This window comes from Rhea americana, unplaced genomic scaffold (genome assembly GCF_003343005.1).
Source record: "Rhea americana isolate MKP2758 unplaced genomic scaffold, rheAme1 scaffold_220, whole genome shotgun sequence".
Taxonomy (NCBI): Eukaryota; Metazoa; Chordata; class Aves; order Rheiformes; family Rheidae; genus Rhea; species Rhea americana.
This window is the reverse complement of record NW_028186330.1, coordinates 1,442,975-1,455,698: the sequence shown is the minus strand read 5'-3', so window position 1 is coordinate 1,455,698 and position 12,724 is coordinate 1,442,975. Positions and strand designations below refer to the sequence as shown.

The 12,724-nt window shown below is 38.9% G+C and overlaps 1 protein-coding gene across 1 annotated transcript in view; it reads left to right on the top strand.

Annotated features, from left to right (window-relative positions):
• The window catches only part of ABCA13 (ATP binding cassette subfamily A member 13), a 202,159-nt gene that overhangs the window by 1,571 nt on the left and 187,864 nt on the right, over positions 1–12,724 (top strand). The window contains exons 2-3 of the mRNA XM_085305455.1: positions 4,526–4,619; positions 7,307–7,430. Coding sequence (XP_085161581.1) covers positions 4,526–4,619; positions 7,307–7,430 — 218 coding nt within the window. The remainder of the gene's footprint in view (positions 1–4,525; positions 4,620–7,306; positions 7,431–12,724) is intronic.

Sequence of the window (12,724 nt, the reverse complement as noted above, 5' to 3'; positions counted from 1 at the left end):
ATTTGAACTTTCTGAACTATGGATTCTGGGAGTTCAGGAGATATATACTACCAGGCAACTGTATCAATTAAGTTTTCTATCACTGCATTTCCTACCTATAATTTTTAATTTAAGAGAATTATTTTCCTGCTGAGGTTAGTGATTGTTCATGTAGTTGTTATCCACCTAAGTTTGCCACTGAGACAACACTATAGCTAAACAGAAAATGAAATGCGCTTTTTAAATGCTTTTGCTCTAATGCCCTTTCACACCTTAGAGGAGAAAGGGGACACAGGAACGGCACGGTCTCCCAGATCCCGGTTCCCATCAGTGCTTGGGCAAAGCTGTAGCACAAAGGGCTCTATTCTTTTGGATACCCTTTCTTTGAACCTACTCCTGTGGGGGCCTTTCTTATCTGAATGCGAGTTTGCCTTGTACAGCAGCATTACTTCCCACCTTTACTGGGAATAGCCTGGCCAATATGATTAAATTTACTTTTTTAACATGTGTAGCATGCTAATAGCTCTTTGTACTCTCCAGCTGCTTTTTACTTCAATCCAACCTGTTGTGGTTGCCTCTGTAGCCCCCTTTTCAATTCTTGTAGTTATCCCAAATTCCTCCATATCACATGCTCTGCCAGAAGCCAGCTGTACATTAAAAAAAAAAAAAAAAAAATCTAAAAATCATTATGTCACCAGAGGACAGGGCCACTTAAGGCTTTTTTTAGTGTTTGRGGAACAACTATTTTAGAATCCCTTGTATCCAGGCATCTGCTGCATGGTTGCTGCTGTTGCTCTCTAGCTGGTTGAGATAATAGGAAGGCCAGATGGAGCAGGCTAAGGTAATGTGGACAATGGAATTGCTTTTTAATATTCCTAGGGTATCTGCAATTGCTATTATTGACACCTAGGTCCAGTACTTTGCCAAAGAAAGGCATAAACACTTCAGACTGGAAAGTCTACCTTTGATAAACCCTAGATGAATACTGAAATACCAGAATTCCTTGATGCATACTAAAATACCRGAATACTGAAATAGGAAAACAAAAATATTTTTTCTATTTTCAAAAAGCTTTCAAACAACAGAGGTTAGACTAATTGCCCTGTACTTGATTGGAACACTAGTATTCTCAAGTCATGAATTTCATAACTTTAATAAACCTTAAAGTTTASAGATTCATTAAAAATCATTGCTATCTATCTCATTCTGTATGTGCAGTGAGGTTTCTCAGGTGAACAGCAACAACCAAGGGTAATATAGTCCAGAACAAGTGTAACAATTGTTTACAGGTCCTATCATTTCATAGGTGCTTTTCTACTCCAATGCCAAAGCTAGTGGCATTGTGAAATGTTCATTTTGATCCCTAGATCTGTGGAAAAAAAATCTGGAGAGTCTGCCCATTTTTTAAAAATGCTGCTTTTGTATTTTAAGAATCTTTGGCTCCTTAGTTCCAGATCTGGAATAATAAACCTTCCTTGCATGCCAGATTTTTGGATATTCTGCCTAAGCAAATTAATTTTAGAAGAGTTTAAAACAAAGAGAGTTCTCAGCTGTAACTGTTCTATAGCTGGCATACTCTGCTATCTRTGTAAATGACATTTCTACTCACTGAGTGTCCTCTTCTACAGAGACAGATGACACTCGATTATACCTATAAACTGGTTATTTCTTCCCCTCTTTCTGTTTTGCTTTCCAAGTAACCTTTGATTATCCAGTGGCAATTCTCAAAGGGTACAAACTCATTTAGTTTCGGTGAACTAATCTAGATTTTGAAGTCAGAAACTTGCTTCACTCTTTTTCAATTTTAGTGATAAGAAAGAGTGATATTTTTGATCCTAGGTCAGCTCCTCCAGTGAGATTTGTTAACTTCTCTGTCCCTCCAGAATGGTCTTTGTGATGATGAAAAGCCTTTTACTCTATCTCTTTGTGCCTTCTAGCACAAACAAGACCTTCTCACCAACATGATTAATCCCTTGCACTTTCTGCTTGAAATGTGWATCTTCTTACTAATGATGAATACGTTGTTAGGTATATTTTCACCAAGAAGGTAACTTCATCATCAAGGTGTTCTAGTGAAGTGCTACTCCAAAGACACATCCCTTTTAGGTCAAGATTTAGCTCTATACAATACGAACAGATCCTTCTTGCACAGTTCAGATACTGGTGACTAAGATAGCAGGTAAAACTGCTCCTGTCCTTCCCACATTATAAGTCCTTTTTAAATATAACTATGAACTTCAAGGCTTCCTGGTTGGTAGATGACAACCAGCAATTTATTCTGGCCATGAGGCCTGTCCTGGGATTTCAAAAGTAGAGCTACCTAGACTCACTGTGGTGGCTCCTCACCACACTTGTATTTACTTGGACTGGGGCTTTGTCCGGGTGATGTTACTGGAAGAGCACAAAGATGGCACAGTGAATTTGGTTCCTGTGGCTCACAAGTATGACTCTGGACACCATGCAATGGACTGCACTATTGATGCTTGATCTGCTTGTGAGGGGGAAAAGGAAGTCCCCAGGTAAAGCTGGGTGGCATGGGATGCAGAGAGGACAGAAGAATGGAAAACCAGAAGACCCTGATGATGCTGTGACTCTCCCCACACTACTTCCCATGATGCAGGGGGATGCTCCTGATGAGAAGAAGCAAGGAAGCACAGGTGATATGCGACTCTGTCTTGTATCTGCAGGGCATTACCAAGCGGATACCTAGGCATACCTGTAGTACCTGGTTCCTCTCACAGGTGTTAGGGCCCTGAGGGCACTAACTAATAGGCCCTAACAGCCCTGAGCAGCTGCACCTGGGGCCTCTGTCCAAATGGCCCTAAGCAGCCTCACCTGGGGCCTCTGCCCAAATGGCCCTAAGCAGCCTCACCTGGGGCCTCTGCCCAAATGGCCTTGACCAGCACCATGTGGGGCCTCCACCCACACCCTGTGCGTGGCTTTAGCAGCTCCATTTCTGCTCAACCTATGCTCTAGCAGCACTGCAGCAGTGCTGGTCTGCAGCTCTGCCATAGTCCTGTCCTTGCTTGGCCATGGGCACTTCTGATCCAGACCCCAAACTGTGGGCCTGGCTGTGGCTTAGCCTTGTCACCGTGGACCTGCCTGTTGAACTGGACACTTGGATGACCATGGCTGCTACYCCAGGGCCTGCCTTGCTCCCTCGCTCAGGTACTCTTGGATGGGCATGGGGCTCTGACTTTCTTATAGCCAGCCCAGCTCTTGAGGGACCTTCTTCTTCCTTGCAGTGCTGCCTAGCCCTCAAAGTTCTCCAGGGACTRCTTGGTCCCTTCCTGGTGCTGCCTTTAGCTGCTCTGCTCTCTTGTGTATGATAGGGTGGGCCTGGCTGGAAGRCCCAGCCCTGATGCCATTGGGACCCCTGCTGAGACTATGCAACACCCCAAAAATAGTGGAGAGCCTTAGCCTAGCTCTCTTGGTTTGCTCCCCTTTGGTTTGCAGAGTGTCCAGGTTGGATAAGTTATTTTCCTCATGTTTAAGTATGACTTCAGTATGTTGCGCTATGTTCCACAAAGTAGCCCTTTTCTGCATGGAAGACCTTTAGCCATGGAGTTATTTCTTAAGTATTATCTTACTTTTCTGTGGCGTCTTTTTAATATAGCCAAATTTAGGAATCGTTTCCCTCTTGGGGCTGAATTTAGTAATTGTGCCTTATGCTTTAGGTTTTGAAATGAAAAAAATCATTGATAATCTTCAGCAAAATTAAAAGCCTTTTAAAATATCTCCAAGTTCATGTTTAACATGGTTCTTCATCATTTCCACTATATTCTTGTTAGTGAATTAAATATTTTCACTTTCATAGCACTTTGAAAGTGCTTCAGGGTTCACCAATAAAAGTCAGCTGAATAGCAGCCTCCTYGTTTTGCTGCTGAAATGGCCATGATGATGGCTTTCTTCCTGCATGCAGTTCTATTCGGGGTCCCAGCCTCTCTGCTGAGGTGCAGGCACGTGCTACACACTTGCTCAATCTTCACTCTGGTCATGGAAATGGGAAGGCAGGGAAGCAACAGCACGGCTATGCATGATCTCAGAGGTGCTACTGGGGATAATAAAGGCAACTTGTAATGAGGGGTAACTGTGAGGATTATTATTATTAAAAAAAAAAAAAAAAGTAGTGGTAGGGGTCTTGGATCCAGGACAACAGGCTTCAGAGAAGTGTGAGGAATTGCACAGGGGTGCAGAATGCTGCTAAATTCTTAAAGTGGATCAGGTATTGGAAAGCTCAAAGCTGCTGTTGTTGCATTGTATCAGAGTTGTTTCTGATCAGAGGAAAACATGTATAAACATAAATAGAAGGAGAAGCAGAAACTGCTTTTATACTCTGAAAAGCACTGTCTTTAGCAAAATTATTAAAAAAAAAAAAAAAGTAAAAGTCTTAAAATTACCTAATCTGCTTTTCATGATTTATTTTGCCTTAAGTAGTTGTAGAGGGCATATTTAGTGCTTTTCATTAAAATATATATGAATCTAAATGTAGTTTGTGAATAAATCATTCTTGTAGTACTGATGATGTTTTAATTTCCCTTTTCAGGTCCTCTCTCTCTCTGAAATACTCTGGCCATGTGTGCTTTTCTTCATTCTGGCTGCAATCCGCTTCCAGGAGCCTCCAAAATACAAGGAAAATTGTAAGTTTTGTTTCAGCTGTGCTCTTCTGTTTCAGTGCTGGCTGTCTGAAGTAGTTACATGTTAGAAAATTAAATGGGAAGGTGTAACTTAAATATAGTAAAATCAATGGAATGAACCCTAGAGTGAGATCCAGTCTTGTCTAGCTGTAGATCTGAACTGAAGTTTTAGGTCCAATTCATCAGACCAATTTTAGATGCTGGGATAAGGTGAATTACTTTGTTTCTAATAATGCTTATTTCTCTCTATTGATAAGAAATGGAGTTAAGATGAGTGGTTCAGAGGCAAATGATTATGTAGTAGGTATCAACCATGAGATTAGATGAATCTTGCCCCAACCTACTTGCTGGGTATTTGGGATGAACATGCTGTAAAAAGTAAATGCTCTCATTTTCACTAATATTTCAGAAACTTCTAATGGCTCCCTCTACACTGAAAAGTTCATCTTGCTCTTATCATAGAATGGTAAGGTTGGAAGGGACCTCTGGAGGTCATCTAGTCCAGCCCTTAGCATAGCCCACAGGAGGACTGAACCCRCGACCTTGGCATTAGCAGCACCACGCTCTAACCAACTGAGCTAAACCTKCCCCCTAATAAGTCTTGTGAAATATCAATTTTATTTAGAAAAGAATGACTCATGAAAGCATAGTCTATTAAATTTTTTTTCTATTAATCACATGTCAGACATTTTTCATATTTTGTGATCTTACTGAGAATAGCACCTTGAGTTCATTTCTCCAATCCAGCAATTTCCCAGAGTAATAATGAAGTGCAGTACTAACTAAAGCCAGGAACAGAAGAGACAACAAAATAAAAAAGTCAATAATCAACTATATTACTGCACATAAGTTTAAACTATTCTGTATTTAGGACAAGCATGTAAGTTTTGGAAATCTTGTTATGTGTGAATTAGTTACTCTTGCTGTATAAGAGCCTCTRGATCTATTATCTTAAAGAAAGCTTGGCATGTTTACAAAATAGCAAGAGTGCATACTCAGTTTCAGTATAACATGTATTCACTCTTTATAATTCATTATTTTGTTACATGGAAAGTTCTGTGAATGGCAAAAATGGTTTCTGATACAGATTTTGTTATTAATTCTTTAATTTGGAGGTAGACAATAATGCATCAGTCTCATAGGGCCAAGTAAGAGATATGTTTAACTGGTTAATTTTGATAGTACTTACTATTGTACTTTTATAGACTAATATTATGTACTATCTCAAAGGGTCTCCCAAGTGTATGACAAATTAAATATTTATAAACTTCTCTTACCTATAAAGCAATATCACTGGTACTTTTCAAATAATCCTTCTATTATTAAGGGGATAGCAGGCTAAGAATATTGTCCTCTTTGAAAGTATAGAGGACATCTAGGTAAAGAGAGAATAACTGTATGTGAGATCTTGCCAGATATGAAAGAGATGCTTCCTTCCTCCTCCCCAAGCTATATGAATAGTTATAGTTTGCTTTAGGAATGGATTGACGCTGTTTCTAAACTCCCCTCTCTTAAACTAAATAATGAAAAGCTTGTTGCTTGATAGGATACCTTTGCTCTATAAAAAGGGGACCATAGTAAGCKGCTTTGCTTCGAAGTCACTGGAGGACAAACTGGCTTTAGCAACAGTAGCAACCAATTYGATAAAACAGCTGGAGATCTCTAGGGTGAGATAGCTGGAGAGAGCCTAGGTTTATGCTGTATAAGGTTATTTTAGACTAGCTCTACTCTGGTCCCAAGGATACATTGTATGTTAGTGGTTTGAGTGCATTAGGTGTGCATTTAGTTCTGCTTCGCTTTCAGTGGAAAGGGATCCAGTGGAGGCACTTGGGGAGCTTTCTACGAAGTGACCTAAAGTGTTCTAAGTATGAATAAAAATGATCTGCAATTGGCAGTGTCCTTCACAACTCAAAATTAATGATTTTATACATCTAAGAAATGAAAGTTTCACTAATGGTGCAAATTCTAATGGTGCATGCTTCCAAAATATTGATATGAATTTAAAATTAGAATTTTTAAGTGTTATATATGTAGTAATTTTCCTATTTATGCATCTTTCAATTATGAGTATTCAGTAAGAATATTAGTCCAAATATTAGTTTTTTGAACTATATTATGTTTATTTAAACTTGCCTTAGTATCTTTCTTATCTCCCCCTCATAATTTTGATGTAATAGTTATAAAAGGGTTAATTTGGGAATGGTCTTTGAACTATGCCAGTTTTAGCTGCTTAAAACCAAGAGATTAACTTAAACGGAAGTCCTGTGGCTAGTAATTATATTACAAGGTAAGCAAAAAGTTGTTTCATGTTTTGAGGTTTAAGTTCTCAGAAAACATAGAAAAATTGCTGTTTATCTAATCTTGATGGATGCAAACTGAAACATCACTCAATATCAGTTCCTTCATCTCATGAAAGCCTGAGAGAAAAGAGGAGAAATACCATTTCTGTGAAGATTTCCAAGTTCCAAGCTAAGTCATTAAATGTGTTGGATGGACAGGCTAGCAAGCACATGATGATGTTGCAACGGTGTCACTACTGTGAAAATTGGTTTTCCAAAGACTGCTCTCTAATGTACCACTGTTGTCATAGTCTGACACAGTAGTTCTCCATTGTCTGTGGTGAATTAGTTATTCCTAAATGAAATACTATTGATGCCACTGGTTTCAATTCTGCTGCTGCTTGTTTTTAGGTTACTTGGAAGCTCGGGATTTGCCAAGTCGGGGCCTTTATCCTTTTGTGCGGACTCTTTTTTGTAATGTTGGTTCAAGATGCAGGAATACCAGTTACACAACACACAAAACCAGCCATTTACGGTAAGATGTATAAACTCGATGCRGCTCAGAAATCCTCTGTGCACCTTTTCCTACAGTAAAGTAGTTGTCTTGTTATTGTCTAGGAAGTATAGGAGCTTTATTACTGCAAACTAAGTTTCCCTCAGTGTCCTTATGAATGTGCCAGTCATAATCATGCCTCTTTCTAATCTTTGCCTTGTGTTTCATGCTGTTAACAGACACAACGAAATCTTGAAGTTGCTTTTTTAAAGAAGGTACTTTATTAAAAATTTCTGTGGAGGGGAAAATTGGTGGGAGGGCCCCTGTAATATATTTGCCTTTCACTGCTGCCACATGAGAGCATGCTTCATACTTCAGCTTTCACTGGTACTTCTGTTATTATGTGAGATAGACTGACAAAGTATATCATATATGGATTTATGCTTTGAGTAATTTGAGAGTGTACATGGTGGTAGTCATCAACACAGAAAAGCAAAAACAAGGATAGCTCTTGAGTAAGACACACAAAGAACCAAACAGAAGCAGCAGAATCTCTGTAACCAAATGAAGGGGGTGGGGGGGGGGAAAGAGGTCCTTGTCACAGGATCTCAGAATAAAGAAAAAGGAAGAACTTTTAATTTCGTCTTTCCTTTAAGAAGTGTTTTACTCTCATCTGCTTCCAAATGTTGAAAAACACTGAGATGCAAAAACAGGTATGCATATTAATGGCATACTCTGTGGCTGATGGATGCAGTCATAAGCAACCTTTTAGATATATAATAATACAGGCAAATTAAGGTGAGCTAATAAAAAAGGTGTGCGTGTATGTTCTGTTCTCAGAAAACTGAGAATGCCTACAAAAATCTTGTAGATTTGAGTCAGTTAATTGCCTGATAGCATCACCTTTTTATGATTTATTAGTATAGAAGTTGATAGATAACATAGTTTTATAGATAGCAATAAAGCCAGCATGCAGCAAGTATAAAGCTTTAATATTAAAGCAATTGGTTATAATTTCTATGTTTTGACTACTCTGTGTTCTAGCTGTTTGTGTAGAATCTGTTAATTATTTATCTTGTATAGTTTTATGCTATGGAGAGGAAACACCTTATATATCAAATAATTTATTGTTAGTATAATGAATTTTGGCTTAGACTGTTAAGACTTCAGTTATTAGACCAAATATAATCACTACAGAAAAAGATTACTACTTAAAAAAAACCTCAGTAATTTGTACTTTATTATTATACATTTAATTTCTACCCTTTTCCCTGGTGATATCCTTGGCCTTCCACTGCTCCTCTGGTTCCTAAGGTCAGTGGTTTTATCTGACGGTGCCTTAAATCTTAAGGCAAATCATCAACTTCTGGAGTCCTTTGCCTGGAGGAATATAGTGTTGATGCTTTCTTGCTCCCTCTAGGATCTGCTTTGGGTCATTTTTGTTTGCTAACATGCCTTTACACCTTCCTCTTTCTTTATTGGTTTGCAATTCCGTATTACATCTGAATATACTAAATACGGTACATTTTACTTGTGTCTGTTTCATAGGTACCAAAGAGAACGTAGTTTTGTCCAGCTCCTGCTCTGCATTTCTTTAACTGATCACTGCTGAGTTATTTGTAGCTGTGGGGTTCCCAGTGCTGTCCTGTGCCCCATCTCTTGTCTATCTGTGCTTATATGCCTATGCTTCTCCATACTATTTCCTGTATCTCCAGTTCTTAAGGCTTCTGCTCATCACACTTGGCCTGTATTCTTCTGCAKTGTTTTGCTGTGTTAGTCATAAATATCTCATTCTGTGATGAATAATCGCTTGTTAGTGCTGTGTGTGTACGAAACTAAGGACAAACTAAATCTTTTAATTTTGGTAGTGGCGGTGGTGGGAAGACGCCATACCAGAAAAGAATTACAACTACACCATATCAAAAACAAAATTGCAGGCAGGTCAAGAAAAGTTCAGACATAGCAAATCTGACAAGCCTCTGTCCAGTGGGCTTGCAAACTCAGTACAAAGCCTGTGGCCTGTGTTACTAGCAATGGCAATACTATATGACTGGGCTATAAGGTTATGATAGCTATTGGCCATTTTAATTTTTTTTAATTGTTTCTAAAAGGATAGTTCTATTCCTTTAGATGCTACTTAAGTATATTACTTTTATAAAGTATAAACTATATTGATTAGTCTGCATGATTATTTACACTGCTTTGAATGGACCGCTCATATTATATTTAGTCTCAAAAGAAAAGCAGGAAAGAATTTCCTGGAGGCAATCTTAGACCTACTTAAGAATCAGAGGAATTATTCAGTATCTTTTCTTTTCTTTTTCAATTGTAAGTGAAATGCATGCATATATGTGTATTTATAAACTTGAAACAGGCCACATAGTAGCTTAGGTCAGGAAAAGGGTGACAAGGTAGCATGAAGTTCATCTTGAAGTCAGTCTGTTCCAGCAGGTCTATCAGTATAAATTAGATCAACCTAAGGGATGTTCTGACTTATGCTGGCTGCCAAGAGCCTTGGGGATCCAAATTGTCAGCTTGAGATCAACCAAACATAACTGAATCCTAGCAATGCTACTGTGTTGGCTGGAGAAAAGGGTTGGCATAGGAACTGTAATACCAATTATCTTTCCTTTGTGGATATACTTTGGAACATAGCCAGTTATTTATATCACTTTGGGCTTGCTTTGAATTAACAATGTTGTCTTTATTAAGGTTATATCAAGGATTATGCACAGCTTACATGGACACTTAACCATTTGTTTTTACATGTAGTATGTACCATACTATCAGTTTGAAATATACAGTTATCTTTTCTTGGAAAAAGTCATTCTATGACTTCTGTAGATCCTTCCCTGTAAAAACAATAAACCATTCAAATAGCCAAATCTGTATAATTATAGCAGAATACAGTTTTTTGGAAATTGGTTTTGTGCATCACATCAAGAAGCAAGTTTTCTGTGCATAAAGCTGTTAGGAAAACTACCATTGTAGACAGCACATTTTTCAAAAAGAAATGCCATGATCTTTTCAAATTAACACAAATTGTATACAAGTGTCGCTGCATTGAGGTACTGAAGTGTTAAGTGCAGCAAGAACCTCAGGAAGAGCATCAATGGGAGCAAGTGGTAGAAACAATGCTTTTAAATATCCACTGCCAGAGCGTAACCCTTTGTTTGACCCACATGACTTTTTACAGAGCAGTAGTCTGTATCCTTCTCTAAAGTAAGCTTATTTCTGGGGATGGGAGAGAAGGAAAGAAAGGGGGAAGGATTAAATGAACCTCCTGCCTGTCATAGGTGCGTGGGGCGGGGAGGGGGGAGGGAGCTGAATTAACTGGGTTGGTGAAATGGATCTTTTTTGCCCTTTTCCTATTGGGAACTCCCTGGAGTACTCAAAGTGCTTTTAAGCTCAAAACACTCAGATTTAGTTAGAATAAAAATTAGAAACATCTCTTTCTAAGCAGAGAAAGCTCAGATTAACCAGGTCTGAAAACAGAAGACTGAAATCCTTTCTGCACTCTTTTCCTCAGGCCACTGAGTCCTCACAGGTGGCTCTCTACTTCCAAAGTTGGCATCAGTTTAATTCTGATTTGCAGTAAAATCTATCACTTCCTCTGATCCTTTGGAAAGGMTCCATGTCCAAATAGCATGAGGCTTTGTTCCCTGCTCCTCTCTTCAGCCTCTACAAAAGCTCTTGGTTCTGTCTTGATGTGGTAGGCTGGGCCACTCCTGTACAGTGTCATGTGCTGAGGCTATGGTTTCCTTGTGCCACCTCGCTTTTGCTCTCTGTTGACAACAGCTAGAAGAAAACCTGGGTCATTGTTGTCTGTTTCTTTCTTCCTTCTCTGTAGTTTGGAAAGGTTATAATACAATGTGCAGCATGGTGGGAAAGGTCCTACCTTTCTGCAGCAGACCACGTGGTACGCTGTCATCCAGTATGTGTATTGGTGCTGATGGGAACGTCATGCCTCTGAGCTGTTCTGAGATCAGACCAAATGGGAGCCAGCATAGCTGGGTCTTTGCTATTTTAGAAATTTTTAATGTAGCAGCAGGGGCCAGGTTGAGACAAGAGTTAGCCGAGAGGCTTATGGAAAATCCCCAGTCTAAATGGCATCGCAYGTTTTAGCTCAGATCTCAGACAAGCTCTGAAAAATTTTTATTCTCATTTTGAGTAACTGGCTAATTTTGATCAGAATTTGTGTTTGAGCCATGGCTTTAGGAAATGCCAATAGCTTTTATATGCTTAAGTGATAGAGACTTCTTGTTTTTTTGTGGTGCTTTGTCATGGTCAAAAACTAGTATGGATGTTTTTTCAATAGTTAAAATAGATTTCTGTCTTCATACAACTATTTCTGGAAAGGCACAATAAAGGGAAGAGTTACTACAGATGTTGAAATGATACAGATACCTTCCTTTAAAACATTAGTTCTAATCATGTATGYCCTCTCTTACAAATTACTGGGATCTTTGTTTTTGTCATCCCTTGGTTTCTCTCTTTATTGATTCTAGTGACTGCTGCTGTTGACTTCCTTTAAACAAGTATGTTAGTGTCCTTCTGCACCTGAAAGCAGGCTCTTTGGGAGAAGAGCACTGTTGTACAGCACTTATTTTGACTGGCAAACTGTCTGAAAACTGCCTGTTTTGACTGTTCCTACAGCTGGTTTTGAAGTCTAGTTTCAAGTCTTTTCTGGCAAGACAATGATATCTTTCTGTGCAACTTTATCTAGCTTATGCTGAATCATGAAATTAGAAATATCTCTTGTCATTCTCACTAGGAAATATATATAGTCCCCTGTTAAATAAAAACCTTTAAAACTTAGCATAAACATYCAGTAAATAGAATGTCTGTAATATTTTCAACTGTCTTATAAAACTGAGCATGAYAAATAATATCACAGTTACCATTTACTCTTTTAAATGAGGTTCTGCTCAGTCCCTARAGTCACCAGAAGGACTGCAGCAGAAGGGGGCATGAGAGGGAGCTGGCTGACACTGTTCCTCATGTGAAAATCCCCTTTATCTAACAACTCAGGAACAGTAGATCCCAAGACGCTTTTCTTCTCCTACTGGGAGGCTTATATTTGGAAGTACAGTGGTTCTGCAAGTTTATTAGACMACTTGCCTGCTTTTCTGTAACAGTTAGGCCTTTTACTTGTTTCTTTTTTTTGATTGATTGTTTTTGGAGTTTTGGGKTTTTTCACCCTTTCATGCCCTGAATACCTGCATCCCTCTACTACTACCCAGCTCCCACTAAGGTTGCACTATCAACTTGCTTTCCTGCACTTCTCACTAAAGCTCTTCGAAGCTGCTGCACTCCAAGAGCTACCAGGTATTTTC